This window comes from Odocoileus virginianus, chromosome 28, assembly GCF_023699985.2.
Source record: "Odocoileus virginianus isolate 20LAN1187 ecotype Illinois chromosome 28, Ovbor_1.2, whole genome shotgun sequence".
Lineage (NCBI taxonomy): Eukaryota > Metazoa > Chordata > Mammalia > Artiodactyla > Cervidae > Odocoileus > Odocoileus virginianus.
Genome location: NC_069701.1, coordinates 7,539,397 through 7,563,519, shown reverse-complemented (window position 1 = coordinate 7,563,519; position 24,123 = coordinate 7,539,397). Strand labels below are relative to the sequence as shown.

The 24,123-nt window shown below is 45.5% G+C and overlaps 1 protein-coding gene across 3 annotated transcripts in view; it reads right to left on the bottom strand.

Annotated features, from left to right (window-relative positions):
- Positions 1–24,123, bottom strand: part of ME3 (malic enzyme 3) — a 223,911-nt gene that overhangs the window by 119,519 nt on the left and 80,269 nt on the right. For all 3 annotated transcript variants that reach the window (XM_070457156.1, XM_020881253.2, XM_070457155.1), the window contains exon 3: positions 217–350. In XM_070457156.1, coding sequence (XP_070313257.1) covers positions 217–350 — 134 coding nt within the window. The remainder of the gene's footprint in view (positions 1–216; positions 351–24,123) is intronic.

Here is a 24,123-nt window from a genome sequence, read left to right as displayed (position 1 = left end):
GCAAACTTCTCAGTCCTCCCGGGACACACGGACCATGGCTCGATCATAACAAGCCCTGGCTCTCAGGGAGGCCATCACCCTGTAGAAGGCAAGGCTGGGTCTGGGCTCTCTCGGGGCTCTCGGCCTTTCCCAGCTAGTGTCCAGAACACCGTCTGAGGCCCGCAGGAGACAGCGGAGCCCGGCGCCCGGGTGAGAGGACAGACGTCCAGCACTCACTTGTCCAGGTCACTCTGCTGCCGCTCGTAGTATCTCATGACCCGGAGGAGCTGGACGTCCTGGCTCAGGAAGCAGGGCGGGATGAGGCCGTGGATCCCAAGCTGCAGCCTCTCCTCAAGCGTAAAGGCCATGCCCTGGGGAGAGCAGGAAAGACACACATGCACGTAAGTGGGTGTGCAGGAAACCCAGAGCAGCGGAGGTTCCATCCCCAGACCCGCCAACAGTGCTGAGACTCAGCAGCGACAGCCCCAGGCTCAGAGCCCACCGCTGCCTTTTGAGTAGCCGGGCCATCCTGCATCAGTCATCTTGGCGCTTCTGGAGTCTAGCTAGCTTCCTCTTACAAAAACATGGAAAACATGTATATTACCAGAGTTTTTTGGTTTATACTTGCTTTTAAAAATGTATTCTATTTTTAGAACAGTTTTCTTTTTTTAACATTTATTTATTTTCTGTTATTCATTTGGGTGCTCTGGATCTTAGTTGTAGCATGTGGGATTCACTTCCCCGACCAGCGATCGAACCCGGGGCCCCTGCATTGGGAGCACAGTCTTTGCCACTGGATCAACAGGGAAGTCCCCAGAACAGTTTTAGATTTATAGAAAAATTGACAAGATAGTACCGAGTTCCCTTATATCTCCTCATGCAGTTTGCCCTATTAGTAATATCTTCCATCCCTTCGGTACATTTGTTAGAATTAATGAATCAACAGTGACACATTATTATTAAATAAAGCCCCTGGTTTATTCAGATTTCCTAGTTGTTTTTTTTTTCACCTGTTTCTTTTTTCATTGTTCTTTTAGGATCCCATCCAGGATCCCACATTCCATGTAGTCATCAGGTCTCCTGGGGCTCCTCCTGGCTCTGACAGTCTCTCAGCGCCTCCTTGGTTTTGATGACCTTGGGGTGTTTTAAGGGAGACTGCTCAGGTATTTTGTACGCTCTCCCTCCACTGGAATTAGTGTCATGTTTCTCTCATGACCGAAGTGGGCTAATGGGTTTTGAGGAGGAAGCCCACAGAAGTAAAGTGCCATTTTTATCACATTAGATCAAGGCACATATGAGCAACACAAGTTATCATTGTTCCTGTTGACCAAGATCACCTGGCTGAAGAAGTGCTTGCCAGGTCTCTCCACGGTGAAGTTATGCCTTTCTTGGACTTCTTCGAAATAGGAGATTTGTCTCTACTCCCTCACTTATTTATTTATTCAGTAATTTATTTATATTAGAATGAACTCATGGCTATTTGTTTTATGCTCTGGGTTATGATCCAATACTGTCTAATTTTTTTTGCTCAAACTGTTTCAGTTTTGGCCATCAAAAACTGTTTTAGTTGGCTCTGTATCCCTTGCGGGGCTTCCCAAGTGGCGCTGGTGGTAAAGAACCCACCTGCCAATGCAGGAGACAAAAGAGACAGGAGTTCAATCCCTGGGTCGGGAAGATTCCCCGGGAGGAGGGCATGGCAATCCACTCCAGTATTCTTGCCTGGAGAATCCCACGGACAGAGGAGCCTGGTGGGCTAGAGTCCACGGGGTCGCAAAGAGTCAGACACGACTGAAGCGACTGAGCATGCATGGTAAGATTATATTTAGCTTTTTAAGAAACTGCCAAACTGTTTTCTAAAGAGGCTGTAAAACTTTGCACTCCCACCAGCAACGAATGAGTTTCTGTTGTTCCACCTCCTCTCCAGCAATTGGTATTGTCAGTTTTAAAAATTCTAGTCTTTGTAATAGATATGTGTGTGTGTGTGAGTCGCTGAGTTGTGTCCGACTCTTTGAGACCCCATGGGATATAACCCACCATATGTAGTGGTGTGTTATCATTGCTTGAATTTGTAACTCCCCATTGACATAGGATATTGAACATTTTTTTAATATGCTTATTTTTAACCTGTACATTTTCTTAGAGCAGTATTGTTAAAAAATTCTTGCCTTTTTTACTCTTTTTTTCTTATTGTTTAGTTTTAATAGTTCTTAGATCTGCAGTTTTAATGCAATCCCTATCAAAATTTGAATGGCCTCTTTTGCAGAAATAGGAAAGTCAATTTTCAAATTCATACTGAATAGCAAGGCACCCTGAACAACCAAAACCATTTTTAAAAAGAATATTTCAAAACTTAATATAAAACTACAGTAATTAAAACAGTGTGGTACTGGCATAAGTACATACAGATCAATAGAAAAGAATCAAAAATTCAGAAATAAATTCATACATCTATGAAAATTGGTTTTTGACAAGGATGCCAATTTCATTCAATGGAGAAAGAATAGTGTCTTCAAGAATGGGTGCTGGGACAACTGGATTGCCACATGCAGAAGAATTCAAGTGGATTCCTACTTCACACCAAAACAAAAATTAATTCAAATGGATCAACAGCCTAAATATAAGAACTAAAATCATAAAACTCTTACAGAAAACACAGGGGTAAATCTTAATGACCTTGGGTTTGACTATGGATTCTTAGATATGCACCAAAATGGCAATAAAGAAAAAATTAGATAAACTGACTCCATCTAAAAACTTTTGTGCATAAAGGAACACTGCCAAGGAAGGGAAAATACAGCCTAAAAAATGAGAGAAAATATTTGGAAATCACAGGTCTAATAATGGCTTAATATTCAGAATCTATAATTTATACAATACACAACAAAAAGAAAAGCAACCCAAGTAAAAAATGGGCAAATGACTTAGATATTTCTCCAAGGAAGATATACAAATGGCCAATAGCACATGAAAAAATATACAGCATCATTAGTCATGGTTGTTTAGTTGCTAAATCTTGTCCGTCTCTTTTGTAACCCCACAAACTGCAGCCTGCCAGGTTCCTCTGTCCATGGGATTTCCCAGGCAAGAATACTACAGTGGGTTGCCATTTCCTTCTCTAGGGGATCTTCCCCACCCGGGGATGGAACCCCTGTTTCCTGCATTGGCAGGTGGATTCTTTACCACTGAGCCACTTGGGAAGCCTATCATTAGTCGTTGTGTGTATGTTGGTCACTCAGTCGTGTCCAACTCTTTGCAACCCCATGGACTGCAGCCTGCAAGGCTTCTGTCCATGGGATTTTCCAGGCAAGGATACTGGAATGGCTTGCCCTGCCCTCCTCCAGGGGATCGTCCCAACCCAGGGATCAAACCCAGGTCTCCTGCATTGCAGGCGGATGCTTTACTGTCTAAGCTACTAGGGAAGCCCATTAGCCATCAGGGAAAATCAAATCAAAACTACACTGAGATAACCATTTCACACCCACTAGGATGGCTGTAATTAAAAAAAAAAAGTAAATAATAAGTGTTGGTGAAGATGTGGAGAAACTGAAACTCCTGTACTTTGCTGGTAGCAATGTAAAGTGTTGCAGCCTCTGTGGGAAAATGGTTTCCAATTTCTTCAAAAAGCTGAACAGAATTACCATATGATCCCAACAATTCCATTCCAGAAACTAAAACAGATGTTCACTGCAGTATTATTCACCACAGCCAAAGGTGGAATCAACACATGAATGGATAAACAAAATGTGTATACATACAATAAAAATTATTCAAACATAACAAGGAATGAAGTTCTGATACATGCTACTTCATGGATGAACCTTGAAAACATTATGCTAAATGAAATAAGCCAGATACAAGAGGACAAATATTATATGATTCCACTTACAGGAAATATCTAGAATAGACAAATTCATCAAGGCAGAAAGTAGATTAGAGATTACTAAAGGATGGGTGGTGGGGAAGCCTTGGGTGAGTTATTACTTAATGGTAACAGAGTTTCTACTTAGGGCAATGAAAAAGTTTTGGAAATGGATAGTAATGATGGTTGCACAACATTATGAATGTACTTAATGCCACTTAACTGTACACTTAAAAATGGTTTAGCCAAATTTTGTTTTATATCTATATACTCGACCACAACTTAAAAAGTTAAAACCAGATTATGTCCAAAAACCACTGAGCTGTATCCTAAAAATGAATGAATTGTATGGTATGTGAATTGTAACTCAATAAAGCTGTTTTAAAAGAATTCTTTGCATATTTTGGGTACAAGTCCTGCATCAGACGTGTGTTTTGTAAATATTTCTTCCAGTCTGAGGCTTGCCTTTTCACTCTCTGACCAATGTCTTGCACAGAATGGCCCTTTCTGGTTTGGGCACCGGCAGGGAGACGCAGGGGTAAGTAAGCCGTCATGGAATCTGCTCCCTGGCCCAGTTAAACCCTCTGGAGACGGTGTCTGCGGGCAGAAGTGCAGGAACTGTTCTCATAAGGGATACTGGGGGACATGAGCTCCCCAACTGCCCTGCCTTTATCCTAAAGTGATGAAGAGCAACACCCGGCGAAAAAAGACACCTCTTCCACGTAGGACTCCGGGTGGCTCTGCTGAACGAGGGCTGCCCTGGAACTGCCTAGAAGCCAGTGTAGGCTTCCTCAACCTTCTTATCCTGGCAGTGGCCGAAGCAGTGAGCCCCAGAGTGGCTCCGTGGGTGGCAGACATTAACAAGGAAGGGACCAGAATCCCCAAGGGGGGAGGGTTGTGTAGGGGACTGAGAACAGTTCTTAATTAATTAAATCATTAATTAATACTGCTCTTACGACCCCCACTGTAGTCAAGGCTGATGATGCCTGGGGCAACGTGGGTTAAGCCCTCTCTTCATAACGAGTCTCAGGTAATGCAAGGTTCTTTGTAGAAGCGAAGGCTGTGTAGATGATAAGTAAAAACTAACTGACACTTATGGCTGTCTAGCTTCCCCAGATTTCCTTGGGGAGAGAAGCTTGAATGGGTAGGAAGCACCAACTCTTCTCACTCTCCCACCAGCTGGAAAATACCTCATCTACAATGAGTACAAGCGCTTCTTGTTGTTCAGTCGCGAAGTCATGTCCGACTCTTTTGTGACCCCATGGACTATATAGCCTGCCAGGCTCCTCTGTCCATGGGATTTCCCAGGCAAGAATACTGGAGTGGGTTGCTATTTCCTTCTCCAGGGGATCTTCCTGACTCAGGGATCGAACACAGGTCTCCTGCATTGGGAGGCAGGTTCTTTACCACTGAGCCTTTACAGGGAATTTAACAATAACAGGGCGATTCAAGTCCATATACTGATCATCCCACCTAGCTGACGCTATCATCAGTTCTAAGGACTAATAAATACCCAATCTCACTCCATCCTTAACAATCACCTTGTGAGGAGGTTTTGCACCCTCTACGGTACAGAGGACACAACTGAGCAGAAGACGTTATTCGAAGCTCCTGAAGTTGCACAGCTATTGACCCATATTTTATCGTTTCTTAAACCAGGATGCATCTTACAACCATTTGGTGCAATAACCTTTTTCCTGATGATTTCTTTGACTAGAGGTAAGTGACAGAACCAAGATTTGATCACAGGCTGCATTTTTTAAAAAGAATTGGGGTGCAGTTACTTTACAGTGCTGTGTTAGCTTCTGCTGCCCAATGAAGTGAATCCGCTATATGTGTACATGTATCTCCTCCATCTTGGACCTCTCTCCTGCCCGCCACCATCCCACCCCTCTAGGTCACCACAGAAGACCACGCTGAGCTCCCTGTGATACACAGCAGCTTCCCACGAGCCACATGTGCACATCCATCAACTCCAATCTCAATTCATCCCCCCACCTCGTGTCCACATGTCTGTTTCCTCCGTCTGCGTCTCTATTCAGGAGCGGCTGCATCTTTGCCACTTATATAGTGTGTACCCTGCCAGGACCTTGGCGAGATGGACCTCAGAAAATGTGAGTTGGGATGGTGCGGGTGAAGGAAGGGTGGGAAAAAAAGAGAAATAGAGGGAAAAAGTAAATAAAAGTTAGATTCCTTGGCTAATCCCAATTCCTCTTCGTTTTTGTTTTGTAAGTTGGGAATCTCTAAAACTACGAGTTCTGTGCTGTGATTATGTTTTTATAAAGTAGCAATGATGACTCAGCTTATAAAAATCCTGAGGAATTGTTCCTCCTTTCAGAAGAACTGCTGGAACTGTAAGAAAAACCTATCTTAGGATAGGCTTGACTCTGAAAATATGACTCATGGCACTTTGCAAAGCACTCTGGGCACATGCAATTCCCACTATTTTCGTCATCAAAGCCCAAAGTCACCAGTTCACAAGTTCCCTGTGCTGGCCATCACTTCTGCAAGCTTGGTACGACACCGAGATCCTGATCCTTTTGCAGGAAACATCTCGTACTTTCACTGAACACTATTAGGCAGGTGAGTTTTCACTAGTTTAGTAAAGACTGGAATTGTCTTTCCTTGGATCCAGGATCCCAGGCAGGCCAGGACATTTAATTATGACATCATCTTTGTTAATGACCACTTGGCTTTAAATAACAGTTTGAGTCTCTCTACAAGGCTGTTTCTCTTGGCTGACTGCCACCAGCTTCTTTGGTATTTTAGGAAAAAGTATGACTGTTTAGCAACTGGTAATTTCAGGGATTAATTACCCTGAAACTATAAGTTTCTTTTCACCCTGAAACTAATGTTAAGGCAACCTCAGATTTACGTTTGCAGAGAAGAAATGCAGGTACTTTAGCTTTACTGTGGCTTCCAAAATAGGACAGGCACAAAATGATTCATTAGGTTGCAAGGGAAAAGTATTAGAACTCTATAAGAGAAAGCACTCAGGCTCTTGGCCTGGATAATTTCCACAAGGGATACCAGGAGCCCTAAGTTAGGAGTAGGGTTTGTACAACATGGAGAAGTTGATAGTGGCAGGGGCGTGGGGGTAGTCCTTAATCCTTCTCACTGCCCTGAGAATTTATGGTTTCTGTATGTCTAGTCAAATAAAGTGTTGGGTCACATCATCCAGTTTTTGTTGTTACAGATTTTTTATTTGATCTTTTGGCTGCGCTGGGTCTTCACTGCTGCATGCAGGCTTCCTCTGGCTGCGGTGAGCAGGGCTTAGCCTCGATTTCAGGGTTTGGGCTCCTCACTGTGGTGGCTTCTCTTGTGGCTCCAGGTGCCTGGGCTTCAGGAGTTGCAGCATGTGGGCTTGGCTTTCGGGCTTAGATGCTTTGCAGCATGTGGGATCTTCCTGGACCAGGGGTTTAACCGGTGTCCCTTGCATCGCAAGGCAGACTATTAACCACTGGACCACCAGGGAAGCCCCATATCATCAAGTTTTAACAAAATCTTCAAAACAGGAAAAGTGGGTTTTGAAAAATGGCTGATTCTCTTAGCAGAAAGTGACCTTGGGGTGTTCAGCCAAGACACACCGATAGGAATCTACCAGTTGTGACTCTTTAAAAATATTTGAATTGCTACAGAGCCACTTCTCGACTACTCCCCCCAGCCAGGTGCCCCACCCAACCAGCTTTGGCTTCTCCCAGGGAACCTTTGGAACCTCCCCAAGATCAACAAACAATGGGTTAACGTTTGACAAAACGGGTGGCTTCAAGATCCCGCTATAGCACTAAAGGTCTGGGACTGTTTTGATTGGTCGGTGCCTATGCTACAGCAGGGTTAAGCTTTCAGCCATCACCCCTGACCTTACCTATCATATCCTCTTCCCTGAATGAGCATCTCTGGCCCAGCCGCTGAATTCCACCCGTGGGCTCAACCCAGGACAAACAAAACTTATTGGCATCAGAGACTGGCACCAGAGATAAGACATTTAAGTAGATCCCAGCATCAAATCCTCTGGAGAAGGAATTGACAACCCACTCCAGTATTCTTGCCTGGAAAATCCCATGGACAGAGGAGCCTGGTGGGCTATAGTCCACGGCCACGACTTAGCAATTGAGCATGCACACCAGCAAGTGGCTCGAAGGCAATGAGCCTGTCAGGCCGGGCCCGTCCCAGCTCCTGCCGTCCAGAGACCCAGGCTTCCCAGTGCCCAGCTCCTCACAAACTAAGCTTTCCCCACTGGAGGGCTCCCTGCCCCTCTTGGCAATCTTCCTATTGCCTCTGGCTCCAGAGTCCTGCTGGACACTTGACACTCTCTTTTCACTCATTCTTCAAACATCTATGAGTTTCTACTTTGTGCCAAGGTGTACCCCGTTAGGCAGCCCAAAAAGAAATGCGCTTCTGGGTCGACCGGCAAAGACACGTGGATTAATGTGTACAGGTGATCCGGGGCCTCCGCCTTGGGCAGGGCACTGCTCCGACCTCGGAAATGGGATGCGGCCCATGTCACGTGTGGTGGGATTCACTGAAATACCGCGTGTGAAATACTCAGCACGGGTACTGGCACGCAGGATGTGCTCAGGGAACACCAATATTCTCATTATTATCATTGTTATCTGTTCATGAGGCTCAGTACCGATGCTGAAGACAAACCCTGGAGGGTGGTCGGGAGCTCGTCCGGCAGAGGGGGCTGAAGGGACGTCACCACATCCAGCGTAGTCATGCCTCTGATGGCTCAGGCCAGGCTCCTGCCTCTGTGGCCCCGTGCGGTCCCCACATCAAACTGCCCCCGCCCCCAGCAGGTGCGCTCACTCTGCCTGTCACACTCTGGTTCACATCAGGACCCCTGCCCGGCATGCTCTGACTGCTTCCCTCTTGCATCTTCCAATCCCCAGTCGAGGCCACCTCCTCCAGGAGGTCTTCCCTGCTACCCTTCCTCATCCAGCTCTCCCCTCTCTCTTAGAGTCAGTGCCATACATTTCAGCACACGAAGGGCATTTTCTGCTTGATTTCTTGGGCATCAGTTAATTAACAAACGTGGGGTAGTGCAAACTAGACACTTTGAAGCAGCTAATACAGGCTGAAGCACAACAATATCATCACCAATAGCAATAACAAGTGCACCCACAGGGTTAGGTCAGGCACTGAGACAGGCACTTTGTACTGATCGTCTTATTTAATCCCCACAGCGACCCTGAGTTAACAATCCTATGATGTTATCCCCATTTTATGGACTAGAAAACTGAGGATAGAAAGGTAGTTAGGCAAGGTCACACAGCAGGTGGATAGAAGACCCAGGAGCAAAACCCAGACCCATATGTTTCAAAGTTCACACTCTTTGCTCTGAACGGCTCCTGAGAGTGGCCAGGTTAAACAGGTTGTTGACTGAGTTGAGCCTCCCGGTGGCTCAGACGGTAAACAATCCGCCAGCAATGCGGGAGACCTGGGCTCAGTCCCTGGTTTGGGAAGATTCCCTGGAGAAGGGAATGGCTAGCCACTCCAGTATTCCTGCCTGGAGAATCCTACGGACAGAGGAGACTGGCGGGCTGCAGTCCACGGGGTCACAAAGAGGTGGACACGAGTGTGCGACTAACACCTCCGACTGAGTTGACTTTGATTTGATTGGAAGTAGAATTATTCTGCTTCTTCAAATACAGCCAGTTACCTTAGTGGTTCGGCCACTGCTAAGTGCTCCTCTGTATCAGCTCCGGGCCCATCAGCCTATGAGAAAAACAGGTGTGCTGTGCTGCTGAGGTTATGTGCTTGGCCCATGACATACACGTAGCATGTTTCCTTTGAGCAGTGTCGCTGCTGGAAGGAAGGATCGGCAGACACACGTGTAACAGTAAGGGTTTCTGTTCCACCACCATTACGTCATGCTCTGAGCTGAAGGCTTATGCTGTGGCCAGTCTCCTCCACCAATCAGCTGCAACAGCAGAGAGGAGCCATGGCTGGGGGCAGTCAGCTGCGAAACCGTACAATTAAAGCTGATTAGCTGTTAGGGGACTGGAAGGCATTTCCTCCTGCTCTTGCACACTTTTTCATGACTCTATTTGCTTGGGAGTTTTATGAGGGTGATGTGGATTCCCACTGGTGATAGGAAGTGAGATTACTGTGGCTGCTGCTCTCTGACTGAACCCCAGGTTTATGAAGGCCCCTGGGCATTCCTTTGAGGTGGATATTTGGGGGGTTCAGAAGCACAAGCATTGGGAAGTCTTAGCAGACACAGACCTGAGGCACAGGCCTTCCAGACACGCTTCTGTGAACAGGGGCACAATCACAGATCCAGAAACACACTGTCAATTCCCAAAAGGAGAGTAGGAGACACATTGCTCCAGAGAGCTGAGAACGAACCCTAAACAAGTCTGGGCTCGAAGCCTGGGCTTTGGTGCCGCAGACTGCAAGTGTGCAGAGGCTGCCCAGCTACAAGGTGCACACAGGCGCACGTCTGGTTCCAGCGGGACCTACAGTCCAACCCCCTTCCATGGGATGACGACCAGGATTCGGAGGTACTGCCTCACACAGCCCACACTGGTGGGGGGACCGTAAGACCAAAGCGATACGGTAAGGCCCTCCACTCTCCAGCTGTGTGATTCTGCGGGCAGGGACCTCATCTCTCTGAACTTGCTGACACAACTGGGTGGTTGTGTCGATAGAGTAAGAACACTGACTTTGGGAACTCTTTGTAGACTCAAAGATGTGGCAGAAAGGCATTTTAAAAAGGCTGTGACTTCTATGGCTGATTCATGTTGATGTTTGACAGAAAACAACAAAATTCTGTAAAGCAGTTATCCTTCAATTAAAAACTAAATAAATTATAGAAAGAAAAAAAATACTGAATATAGTTCCTAGGGCTACACAGTAGGTCCTTGTTGATGACCTATTTTATATATAAGTGTGTGTATGTCCTATTCCCAAACTCCTCATTTACCCCTCTCCATCTTCCCCTTTGGGAACCACAAGTTTGTTTTCTATGTCTTCGAGGCTGCTTCTAATTTCTAAATAAATTCATCTGCATATATATACATATTTTAGAAGGCTGTGACTAAGCAATTTAGTATTGCACTATATGGTATTTATTTCCTTTCCCTTCAAGACACATTTTCCCTTCAAGACAATACATTTTTTGAGGGCAGGGATGATGTTAACAAACTACATGCTCCTTTGCCAAGCATGTCTTGCATACTTTTACTGCTTTATTGTTTCCAACACGGTCTCATGTGGTGGTTTACATCATCGGAGACCAAACAGGCAGGTGTTATTACCCCCATTTATAGAAGAGGAAATTGAAGTCTAGGTGGGCCAATGGCACGCTGAGGGCATGTGGCTAGTACACACCAATCAAAAGCATGTGAGAATAAAGGCTCTTTCAATTGTGTTGCTACTGGAAGGCTGGTTTACGTGAAGCTGGCACATAGGGACCGATCCAGAAGAGAAATGGAAGCGTCTGCTCCTGAAATCCTTGGCGACTCTAGGATTTTGTCCTACCTGAACAAGGAAACAGAGGTGGATAGCGGGAAGGCTTATGAATCATTCTGTTGGCAAAATTCCCTGTGGTGGTTTGAATGCTTCATGGCCCTCTCTTCCAAACAGGCTATTATTTAAAATCCAAATGATATTTCTCTTGGCACCCTGTTGGCCCTCTAACTCAGCGAGCCCTCAACGGATGATTGGCACGAGAAGGCGATGGGCAGGGAGCCCCTGAGGGCAGGGGAGGACCACTTCCTTCCTCCAGCAGCAGAGCGGCTCCTTGACCCGCCCGGCTTGGGAAGACCGGGCCATAACATGAACTATGACCTGGGAGAATAAAACATACACTGAATAGCCATTGGGTCAACACCTGCACGCCTGGGGCATGTCGATAGTTGGGTGGGGATGCCAGAACCGGACGTGAGGGCGACTAAGGACAGGCTCATCTTACCGGGCAGCTGTCCAGCAGATGACCATTAAACTGTTCCACCCTGGTGTTAACTGAACCCTCCTCCTCCTCCTGGGCCTTGAGCTCAGCTCTGCACCCTATCAGGTGGAGCAGGAGGAGACCATTTTATCCTGGAGACAGATGACCAATGTGCACACAGGCGATCAGGGTGACAGAGGGAGACAGGAATTGTAGGTCCACAGTCACTTTGGACTGGCTTTATAACAACTGTTTATATTGATGGCTTCTTTAGGTGGTATGAAGTGATTGCATTTCCTTTGTTATATTTGACAATCAGAAAACCCCAAAAGAATATCCTGATGACAGCAGTTCCCAAATTTTGCTACCTAGCAGAACCACTAATGCATGCATGCCAAGTCACTTCAGTCACATCTGACTCTTTGTGACCCTATGGACTGTAGCCCACCAGGCTTCTCTGTCCATAGGATTCTCCAGGCAAGAAGACTGGAGTGGGTTGCCATGCCCTCCTCTAGGGGATCTTCCTGACCCAGGGATCCAACCTGCATCTCTTACGCCTTCTGCATTGGCAGGCGGGTTCTTTACAACTAGGGCCACCTGGGAGCCCCAGAACCACCAAGGAGCTGTTAAATGCCCAGGTCATACCCATTAAGTCATAATTCTGGGAATGGGAAGTCTGGATGAAGGGTTTTCAAAGGTCCACAGGTGAGTCCAAGGTACAGCAATACGGAACTGCTGCCCTAGAGGTAGGCTATGAAACTGTTTTGTTCATTTTGTAGACAGTAACTCGAAGGCTGAGAGCCTAATAATTTACCTAAAATCAAGACCCTAACAGCACTTTGGGATAAAACTTGAACCTTGAATTCCACTCCAAATTAGTGCTAATTCATTTACATAATCACTCATTTAACAGGTACATTTGGAGAACTAGCCATGCAGAAGGCATCAGACATACGAGAGACCAAATAGACATGGCCCCTGCCTCCATGGAGTTTCAGTGTAGTGATCTTTCTAGTCAAACCAGCGTACTCTGCACCCCGTTATATTTTGGAATTAATGCAGAAGTAAGCAGACTAGTTGAGTGTCCGGCAGGCTGTGGTGCTCAGCAAAATAGTGCTAATGGTATTTTTGTTGGAGTTCTGGCCTGTAGTGTGCAGATGACCCATAACAGGCCATGGAGGATGGAGATGAGGTTTTGAAGGCACCAGTCCTCAATTCAAATTGTGACTCTTCCTCCACCAGCTGTGTGATCCTCAATAACATTCTTAACATCTCTGATCCTCAATTTGCTCATCTATAGAATAAGCATAGTAATTTGTTGTTCTTGTTATTGTTCAGTCACTGAGTCGTGTCCGACTCTTTGTGACCCCATGGACTGCAGCACGCCAGGCTTCCCTGTCCTTCACCATCATCTGGAGTTTGTTCAAACTCATGTCCATTGAGTCAGTGATGTTATCCTACCATCTCATCCTCTGTCACTCTTTTCTCCTCCTGCCCTCAATCTTTCCCAGCATCAGGGTATTTTCCAAAGAGTCAGCTCTTCACACCAGGTGGCCAAAGTATTGGAGTGTCAGCTTTAGCATCAGTCCTTCTAGGGAATCTTCAGGGTTGATTTCCTCTAGGATTGACTGGTTGGATCTCCTTGTTGTCCAAGGGAATCTCAAGAGTTTCTCCAGCGCCAGTTTTCGAAAGCATCAATTCTTTAGTGTTCAGTCGTCTTTATGGTTTAACTCTCATACCTGTACATGACTACTGGAAAAACCATAGCTTTAACTTTGTCAAACAAAGTGTCACCTTTGTCAGCAAAGTGATGTCTTTGCTTTTGAAAATAGTTTAGGTTTGTCATAACTTTTCTTCCAAGGAGCAAGCATCCTTTAATTTCATGGCTGCAGTCACCATCTGCAATGATTTTACAGCCCAAGAAAATAGTCTGTCACTGTTTTCATTTTTTCCCCATCTATTTGCCATGAAGTGATGGGACCAGATGCCATGATCTTAGTTTTTTGAGTTTAAACCAGCTCCTGCTTTTTGATTCTCCTCTTTCACTTTCATCAAGAGGCTCTTTAGTTCTTCTTTGCTTTCTGCCATAAGGGTGGTGTCATCTGCATATCTGAGGTTATTGATATTTCTCTTGGCAATCTTGATTCCAGTTTGAGCTTCATCCAGCCCAGCATTTTGCATGCATATAAGTTATATGCATTTTGCATGCATATAAGTTAAATAAGCAGGGTGACAATATACAGCCTTGATGTACTCCTTTCCCAATTTTGAACCAGTCTCATGTTCCATGTCCGGTTCTAACTGTTGCTTCTTTACCTGTATACAGGCTTCTCAGGAGGCAGGTAAGGTGGTCTATTCCCATCACTTGAAAAATTTTCCAGTTTTTTATGATCCACATAAAGGTTTTAGCATAGACAATGAAGCAGAAGTAGATGTTTTTCTGGAATTCCATTGCTTTTTCAATAATTCAATGGACGTTGGCAATTTGATCTCTGGTTCCTCTACCTTTTCTGAACCCAACCTGTACATCTGAAAGTTCAGTTCATGTACTGTTGAAGCCTAGCTTGAAGGGTTTTGAGCATTATTTTGCTAGCATGTGAAATGAGTGTATTTGTGAGGTAGTTTGAACATTCTTTGGCACTGCACTTTGGGATTGGAATGAAAACTAACCTTTTCCAGTCCTGTGGCCACTGCAGAGTTTTCCAAATTTGCTGGCATATTAAGTGCAACACTTTCACAGCATCATCTTTTAGGATTTGAATTCTAGCTCAGCTGGAATTTCATCACCTCCACTAGCTTTTTTCATGGTAATGCTTCCTAAGGTGCACTTGACTTCACACTCCAGGATGTCTGGCTCTAGGTGAGTGATAACACCATCGTAGTTATCTGGGTTATTAAGACCTTTTTTGTACAGTTCTTCTATGTACTCTTGCCACCTCTTCTTAATATCTTCTGCCTCTGTAAGGTCCAAACCATTTCTGTCCTTTATTGTGTCCATCTATTTAGGAAACATTCTCTTTGTATCTCTAATTTTTTTTAAAGAAATCTCTAGCCTTTTCCATTCTATTGTTTTCCTCTATTTCTTTGCATTGTTCACTTAAGAAGACTTTCTTATCTCTTCTTCCTATTCTTTGGAACTCTGCATTCAAATGGGTATATCTTTCCTTTTCTCCTTTGCCTTTCACTTCTCTTCTTTTCACAGCTATTTGTAAGACCTCCTCAGACAACCATTTTGCCTTTTTGCATTTCTTTTTCTTGGGGATGGTTTTAGTCACCACCTCCGGTACAATGTCATGAACCTCCATCCACAGTTCAGGCACTCTCTCAGATCTAATCCCTTGAATCTATTTGTCACTTCCGTTGTATAATCATAAGGGATTTGATATCAGAAGAGAGCAGTGAGAACTAACTGAAGCCTCCAGTGTGGTGGTCAGCACATCTGAGGTCCTCAGTAAACACAGCTGTGACCAGGTCCCTGCCTGATGCTGAGTGCGGAGGGGACCACAGGGTGCTGGAACTCGGTGCTCCCGAGAGGTCCAGCAACCCAGAGTGTCCCCAGAACGTCTCATCCTATTTACCCTTCTAACCTCTACCATCAACCCATCCTGTTCACCCTCCTTGATACTCACCATTGGGACATCATTTACTTGGCATTTAAGGATAAGTGTCCAGTAAATTTTCATCAGTGATGGAGACCAAATGCGAATCTAAAATTAGTGAGAGAATCTCAAAGGGGACTGATTCTTGTCATTCAAGTCATATCCGACTCTTTGGGACCCCATATACTGCAGCATGCCAGGTTTCCCCGTCCTTCACTGTCTCTCAGAGTTGACTGGACTGAAAGTTAAAGGCTGAAGTACTGCGACTGCTTTCTGAACTGTAGTTCCACTTTTAAATTAGATTTATATTAAAAGGAAGGGAAAGGAAAATGCAGACCATGTGAGCTCCCCTTCTTACCAGAGCTTAGTTTATGCCATCAACATTAAATTGTTTCTCTAGTCCCTTCTGAGATAGAATCTAATCCTTGCACTCAGTGAACCTGAGAGGCTCTTTAAAAATTTCTCACTTCATAAACATGATTAGCTCTGGGACCTCTGCACTGAGGGACTGCAGGTGCTTAATCAAACGGCCCTTTTCCGCTGGTGCTTTCCTAAAAGGTAACTGGAATTCTGGCACGTGTGGCCTGGCTGCTATAGAGAGACCCTCAAGGAAGCGATGCTGACATTCGCAGAGGACTCTGAGGTGACCTTTCCTCCAAATTTCCAAAATAAACAGCTCTATGCCCAAGGCTATATTTAGTGCCATTAGCTACCAGGCTCTTCTGAAACCTATATCCTGTGATAAGTACACTTAATGGTCAAAGTCTCCTTTAAAGGACCAAGGAGAAGTTTATTCTAAATTTGTGCTGATTGACTAAATACACCACTGAATGAGTGACGGGGACAGTGCTGAGTAGTGTGGAAATTTACTTTGCTTGTACAGATGAATATTAAGTTGGTGAGTTGGTTTATATTTTATAACTTCTATTAAATTAAAAAAGATTTTAGTACTGTTTTTTAGTGCCTACTGAAAGAGAGGCTGTTTCGATACTGAATGAACCAATGCACTGTTTGAATTTTATCCTTCTACAACATCCATATGATGTATAATATCTAACTAAGATTATAGAGTTATTAGACTGTGGAGCTGGAACATGAACCCAGGTATGTCTTGCCACTAGAGTCCTTACTCGTAATCATTATTTTGCACACACTGTTTTTCATCCTTTGTTGTGATTTTGAACATTCTGCAATAACTTTAGTCAGCCGCATTAAAGACAGAGTTTGAAAGGAATGGTGGGTACACATGGGGAAAAGGAGAGGGTGTGACAAATTGAGGAAGTAACATTGACATACATACACTGCTGTTGCTGCTGCTGAGTCACTTCACTCGTGTCCGACTCTGTGCGACCCCATAGATGGCAGCCCACCAGGCTCCCCCGTCCCTGGGATTCTCCAGGCAAGAACACTGGAGTGGGCTGCCATTTCCTTCTCCAATGCAGGAAAGTGAAAAGTGAAAGTGAAGTCACTCAGTCGTGTCCGACTCTTAGCGACCCCATGGACCACAGCCTCCCAGGCTCCTCCGTCCATGGGACCTTCCAGGCAAGAGCACCGAAGTGGGTTGCCATTGCCTTCTCCACTCCCGCATTGCAGGTGGGTTCTTTACTGTCTGAGCCACAATGAACCATGTATCAAATGAAAGTGAAAGAGGAGAGTGAAAAGGCTGGCTTAAAACTCAACATTCAGAAAACTAAGACCATGGCATATGGTCCCATTACTCCATAGCAAACAGATGGGGAAACAATGGAAACAGTAAGAGATTTTATTTTGGGGGGCTCCAAAATCACTGTAGGTAGTGATTGCAGCCATGAAATTAAAAGATGCTTCCTCCTTAGAAGAAAAGCTATGACCAACATAGACAACACATTAAAAAGCAGAGACATTACTTTGCTGACAAAGGTACGTCTAGTCAAAGCTATGGTTTTTCCAGTAGTCATGTATGGATGTGAGAGTTGGACTCTAAAGAAAGCTGAGCATCGAAGAATTGATGCTTTTGAACTGTGGTATTGGAGAAGACTCTTGAGAGTCCCTTGGACTACAAGGAGATCCAACTAGTCAATCCCAAAGGAAATCAGTCCTGAATATTCATTGGAAGGACTGATGCTGAAGCTGAAACTCCAATACTTTGGCCACCTGATGCGAAGAACTAACTCCTTGGAAAATACCCTGATACTGGGAAAGATTGAAGGCAGGAGAAGACAGGGATGACAGAGAATGAGGTGGTTGGATGGCATCACCGACACAATGGACATGAGTTTGATCAAGCTCCGGGAGTTGGTGATGGACAGGGAAGCCGAGTCTACGGGGTCGCAAAGAGTCAGATACGAATGAGCTATTGAACTGAGCTGATGTGTAAAATAGATAACTAAAGAGAGGCTGTTATATAACACAGAGAGCCCAGCCTGGTGCTCCGTGATGACTTAGAGGGGTGGCATGAAGAGGCGTGGGATAGAGGGATGGGATATATGTGTGTGTGTGTGTGTGTGTATATATATATATATATATATACATATATATAGTTATGATTGATTCACCTTGTATGACAGAAACCAACAAACACTGTAAAGCAATTATCCTCCAATTAAAAAAAAAGACTGAGTTTGGTCAGTCTACTGAAGTGAGAGTTTCTTGGCTGGTGGTATCCCCCCAGACCCCAGAGTATTACCTTTAACAACTTCTCTAGAGAGAAAAGGGCAAATCACTCAGGATTATTTAGTGTTCTGTCCCCAAAAGTCGGGGAATGACAAGGGCTGGGAACAGAAGGGAAATACTCTCCCCAGAGAAGTAAATATGGTTATGTTTATCAAACAAATTCTGGCTTTGAAATCAACTTAATAGGGAACAACCAGAAATTTAAAAATGATATCAATTTGTGTAGAACATACCAGGCTGCATCACATTTAGCAAGGACAAGTACTCTTTTGTAAACTCTTGCTTAGTTTCAAGAGTATGTGTATGCAATTCTTGCTTAGTTTCAAGAGTATGTGTATGCACGCATGTGCTCACGTCTATGTGTGCTTGGGTACTGACCTGTGATGTAAAGTGTATTTGTAACCAAAGGTTGTGGTGTAAACGTCCTGAGAAACACTGTAGGATAGGACAATGGTCATGTGTGATGGAGGCAGACCACCAAAGTCTGACCCTCAACGAGATGCCCAGCCTGAGTCCATGACCTCACTTTTCAAGTTTCAGGTCCCTTGTCTGTAAAAAACCGGGCTGATAACAGAATCCACTTCATAATTTGTGTCCCAAGTCACAGGGAGTCTAATGCTTAGTAAGGACTCACTAAGTAAATATCAGCTATCAATATTTTAAATAAAGGAGCCTGGGTGTTAATTTGGTGACCAAACAATGTTCTGCATAATGTCTCCAGAATCATTTTCATTCCAGATGCAGACCTCCATCTGCTTCCTGAGCATCCCCCTACAAGCTGCACAGACCAGTCAAACACCACACACTACTAATCAAGCTCATCTTCCAGGCCAAACCTCCCTCCTACATTCACTACTCGACAATGGTGCCACCCAGCAGCTCAGCAGAAACTGAAGAGTCATCCTGGATTCCTCACATCACAGCCCATTACCAAATCCAGGTGATGTCCTAGTTCCTGAATAGTTTGAGACAGAGTGTGAGATTCCTCATTGCCCGCCTCCTCATTCTCACATGTCTCTTTTCAAGACTGAAATCGTGCTTGCCCTCTTCATATTAACAAACAGTTCTGTAACTCCTGGACTCCGGTCTTAATTCCCCCCACCCTCGCTCTCATTGTCCCACCCTTGGAATACACCCTTCAGAAATTCTGCTGGACTGACCTTTCCTAAAGGCCAAATTTGATAGTTACACTCCCTGACTTAAACATCTTTATCGGACCTAGAGATTATCATACAGAGTGATGTAAATCAGACAAAGACAAATATCATATGATGTCACTTACGTGTGGAATCTGAAAAAAATGATATGACCTTATTTAAAAAACAGAAATAGACTCAAAGACATAGAAAACAAACATTTGGATGCCACAGGGGAAAGGGGGTGGGCTAACTTAGGAACTTGGAATTAACGGGTACATATGCGGCTTCCCTGGTGGCTCAGGGGTAAAGAATCTGCCTGTAAAGGCAGAGACCACTTGCACTACAGGAGACTTGGGTTTGATCCCTGAGTTGAGAAGATCCCTGGAGAAGGGAATGGCAACCCACTCCAGTATTCTTGCCATGGACAGAGGAACCCAGCAGGCTACAGTCCATGGGGCCACAAAGAGTTGGACACAACTGAGTGACTAAACCACTATCACTGCTATTATATATAAAGTAGATAAACAACAAGGACCTACCATATAGCATGGGGAAACATATTCAATATAACAGCCTATAATGGGAAATAAACTGAGAAAGAACACACATATGTATATGAGTATAACTGAATGTCTTTATTGGACACCTGGGGCTTCCCTGATAGCTCGGTTGGTAAAGAATCCGCCTGCAATACAGGAGACCCCAGTTCAATTCCTGGGTTGGGAAGATCTGCTGGAGAAGGGATAAGGCTACCCACTCCAGTATACTTGGACTTCCCTTGTGGCTCAGCTGGTAAAAAATCCACCTGCAATGCAAGAGACCTGGGTTAGATCCTGGGTTGGGAAGATCCCCTGAAGGAGGGAAAGGGTACCCACTCCAGTGTTCTTGCCTGGAGAGTAGGAAATGACTGAGCAACTTGCACTTTCACTTGCTTGTACACCTGAAATATTGTACAGCAACTATACTTCCATTAAAAAGAAACATCTCCTTTTCAAAGCCTGCAAGGCTCCTCAGAAGCTGTGCATCACCCTTGGGCTCTTGTCCTGCTGACCTCCACCAGCAGCTCTCAATACAGCAAACTCCTTTCCCATCCCTAGAGGAAGCGGGCATTCTCACGTCTGGCGTGCTGGTTCCTCAGCTGAGCATGCTCTTCTACGCCCGTCATCACTCTAGTGCTCAGAGGGATGAAAGGTCATCAGCTGAAACTTACAATCCAGTACCCCAATTCTCAGAAATCAGGGTACATCGGGAGCACCTGGGTTGCTGGTTTAAAATTCAAGTCCTAAGTTCTGTACCTGTGACTGCTGACCCCTGCAGAATCTGGGCTTTTCACCTGCACCCCCAGCGATTGTAAGGAACTGCACCAGAAAGGGAGACGGAAGTTTTCTACAAATTCGAATCTACAGCACACAAATTCAGGAGTACACATCAGTATCTTGTCCTTAGGAAACAACTCAATAGAAATGCAGTTAGGAGAGGCTTCCCTCGTGGCCCAGTGGTTAAAAATCTGCCTGCCAATGCAGGGGACACCAGTTCAGTCCCGGATCTGGGAAGATCCCACAGGCCATGGAGCAACTAAGCCTGTGCTTGACAACTACTGAGCCTGCGCTCTAGAACCCAGGAGTCACAACTACTGAGGCCCCCTCACCCTGAAGCCAGAGCTCCGCAACAGGAGAAGCCACTGCAAAGAGAAGCCTGAGCACCGCGACAAAGGGTAGCCCCCGCTCGCCACAACTAGAGAAAGCCCCTCTGCAGCAATGAAGACCCAGTGCAACCAAAAATAAAAAAAATAAAAAGAAATGCAATTAGGAGAAATTCTGAAAGAGGTGGCGGAGGGGTGGACCCTGACTTCTTAATAAAGATGTCTCTTTCAGGATGAGCAGCAACGACAGCAAAGAAAAATACTGCTATTTAATATAATTATTTATTAGTGTCATTGTCTTAAAGTACAAATACTGCATAGAGCCACAGCACAATCATTGCACTAACCATAACACACTCTTGTAGGAAGGTCTCTCATTGTCCTTAGTGGAAAACCCTAACAAGAGTCCTGGCGCGGGTTAAGTTTATAAGAGAGAGAAAATTAGCTGCCACACCTATGCGGGAGACAGGAGCCAAGTTCTTCCCACTGAGTCTGATTGCTCTGTTGTTTTCCCTAGTAAGACAAAAAAAAAAAAAAAAAAAGGACAGAAGCTTCAAGTTAAGTATCTGGGCATTCTGGGCAGTTAAACATCGATGAGACATCAAGATCATTAAACACTGGTGAGAAATTAAGACCAGAGACTGACTTTTTATAGGGAACAAACCTGTGAAGCATTTTTAAGGCTGAATGTTAATGCAAAGCAGATAACCCAAGGTTTGCAGATAAGAATTTTAGGAGGCTTTTCTCACTGCTGCTGCTGTTGACCTGTTCACCACCTGGCCCACGCTTCTGACTCAACCTAGCCATCATTCATTCATTCAGGTAGCAGGTGCTGTGTGACACGCACAGTTCTAGGTACAGCTGAGAGATGGCAAAGTCCATTTCACCCTCCAGCAGGGAAAATTAGCACAGATGATACAAGCCAAAGTGATGTGTCATTCATTTAAAGTTACAAAATAAGGGGATGTCATTCGTTTGACAAAAATCTAAGTACCTACTTCGTGCAAGGTAATGCGTTGCCCATGAGGATGTAGCTGTGCAAGACGGAAGCTCCCATCTCTCTAGGGAAGACAAATGCTCAACCAAACAAAAAACTACCACATAATTGCCTCACGATGAGAAATACTACCAAGCAGATGTAGAGGATGCTATGAGAGCATGGAAGGAACTGGGCGCCCCAATGTGGCTTCCTCTGCAGGGAGGGAGCGCCTTCCCTAAGCAAACAACCTCTGAGACACCATATGAAAGACAAAGAGTTAATTAGGCGAAGCGCCAGGATGGATTTGAGCAGAGAAATGTCCTAAAAAACGTGTTCAAGGCTTGGAAAGAGGGAGGCAAGACCAACACGGGACAGCGTGTGGGCAACTTTGCTAAGGTCTGAGGTTTTCAGCCTCAGGGCAACGGGAAAAAACAGAAAAGTGTTAAACAGAAGAGAGAGAATTTGTTGTGTGTGTGTAGGGGAGATCGCTGTGGCTACAGTGAGGAGAATTGGGGGGTATCACTGCCATGACGGACGACTGTGTTACGGAGACGGGACATGAAGTGATCTGGGTGTACGGGAGCTGCTGGAAGGAAAGGAACACATCTCAAATTGTACTCGATACATGTTGAGTCTGATAACCTCTGAAATACCCATCGGCAGATGTCAGGCGGACAGCGGGACATGTGAAGTCTGGGTCTCAGAGAGAGGGCTGGAGAATGATTCCGAACATTGCCAGCAAGTCCGTGGTAACTGAAGCCACAGCAAGGATATATTCCTCTACAGAGAGAGGGCAAAGTGAGGAAGGTCTGAGCTTTGAGAAACGCCAGCATTTGAAGGCTGGATAAAGGAGGATGAACTGGGGGAGCAGACAGAGAACAAACAACTGGAGGGTGGAAGGGGAACCAGATGGGTTGTCACTAGATGGCCCAAGAGGACAGGGCTTCAGGAAGGCAGGGGTGGTCAAGGTGGCTGAGAGTCTCTGAAATATAATGAGGACTGAAAACTCCCCTGGATTCAGCCAAGTGGAGGTTCCCTGTAAACTGGTGAAGATCGGCCGCAGCTGGACTTCTGTGCTTTGAAGACAGAGTAGGAAGGGAGGAAAGGGAATCAGCACAGAGACACAATTCTTCCCAGAACTCTGGCTACAAAGGGCGGAGAGACCATGAACATGTTTAGATGCTAATGGGGTGGATTCCTCAAAAACAGAGAGAATGCATGCCAGAGCCAATTGGTGGGGGTGCGGGGCCGCATGTAGGCAGAGGGGGCCACCTTGGCATCTGTGCACATATGCCAGGTTGCTTCAGTTGCATCTGACTCTTTGCAACCCCATGGACTGTAGCCTGCCAGGTTCCTCTGTCCACAGGACTTCCCAAGGCAAGAACACTGGACTGGGTTGCCATTCTTTTCTCCAGGGGATCTTCCTGACCCAGGAATCAAAGTCGCATCTCCTGCGTCTCCTTGCACTGGCAGGTGGAGTCTTTCCCACTGAGCCACCTGGGAAGCCCAGCAGTGAAAAGACATAGAGGCGAAAGCTGAGGGTACTGTTGGGGTGAGCAGGAATGATGACCCAAGGCTTGAAGTTGGACTGGACCAGGTCAGCAGGCAGCAGCAGCAAGCTGCCTGGGTGGAAGGCAGTGGAGGCTGGAGACTGGGGAGCTCAGAGGGCAAGGCTGAGCAAGCAGCATCTCTGGTCAGAGAATGTTAGGATCACTGACTTCTGTGATCTCAGTGATTCACATAGAGGAATTCCACACGATGCCAAGGTCTGGGGTGTGACTGCGGTTGAAGCCGAGGCAGATTGCAGAAGGAGAATATTTCAGTTGGGAGAGGTCTGGGTGCTGGGGGAATCAGCCCTTTGATTCTGAAGTCATCCAAGATGAAGGCAGGACTGGGGTGGAGAAAGTCTATAAGCTGGTGCCAAAATCCTCAATGAATGAAAGACGGTAAATGACAATGACGAAAAGGAGGAAAGGTCAGTCTCTCTAAATAGCACAACTCTCAGGAAAGGCACCGAGAAGTGGTTTTTGTTGCTGTGGAAACTATTTGTTCAAATAAGAGGATGGGAGAGTTCTAGGAGTGACCCTGGGGAATAAAAGGCTCCCTACCTTTGTCCTGACTTGGAAGCTTGAGGAGTGCGAAAGGAGTGTGAGAAGGATTTGGGAGAAGCAGTCAGCTCAGGCTGGGGGTAGGTCTGTTACTAGATGGAGCTGGAGAGAATGGCCTGGAAGGGATTGAAGATTTAAGTGAAGTTCATTATTCCTGAAATCTGAGCAGAAAGGATGGAGAATGGGAGGCTGGGTTGGGGGCAAGGATGTACAGACATGACAGTCTGATAGAGAAACAGATGCAGGTGAAGGAGGAGCCGGGAGTGTAAGGG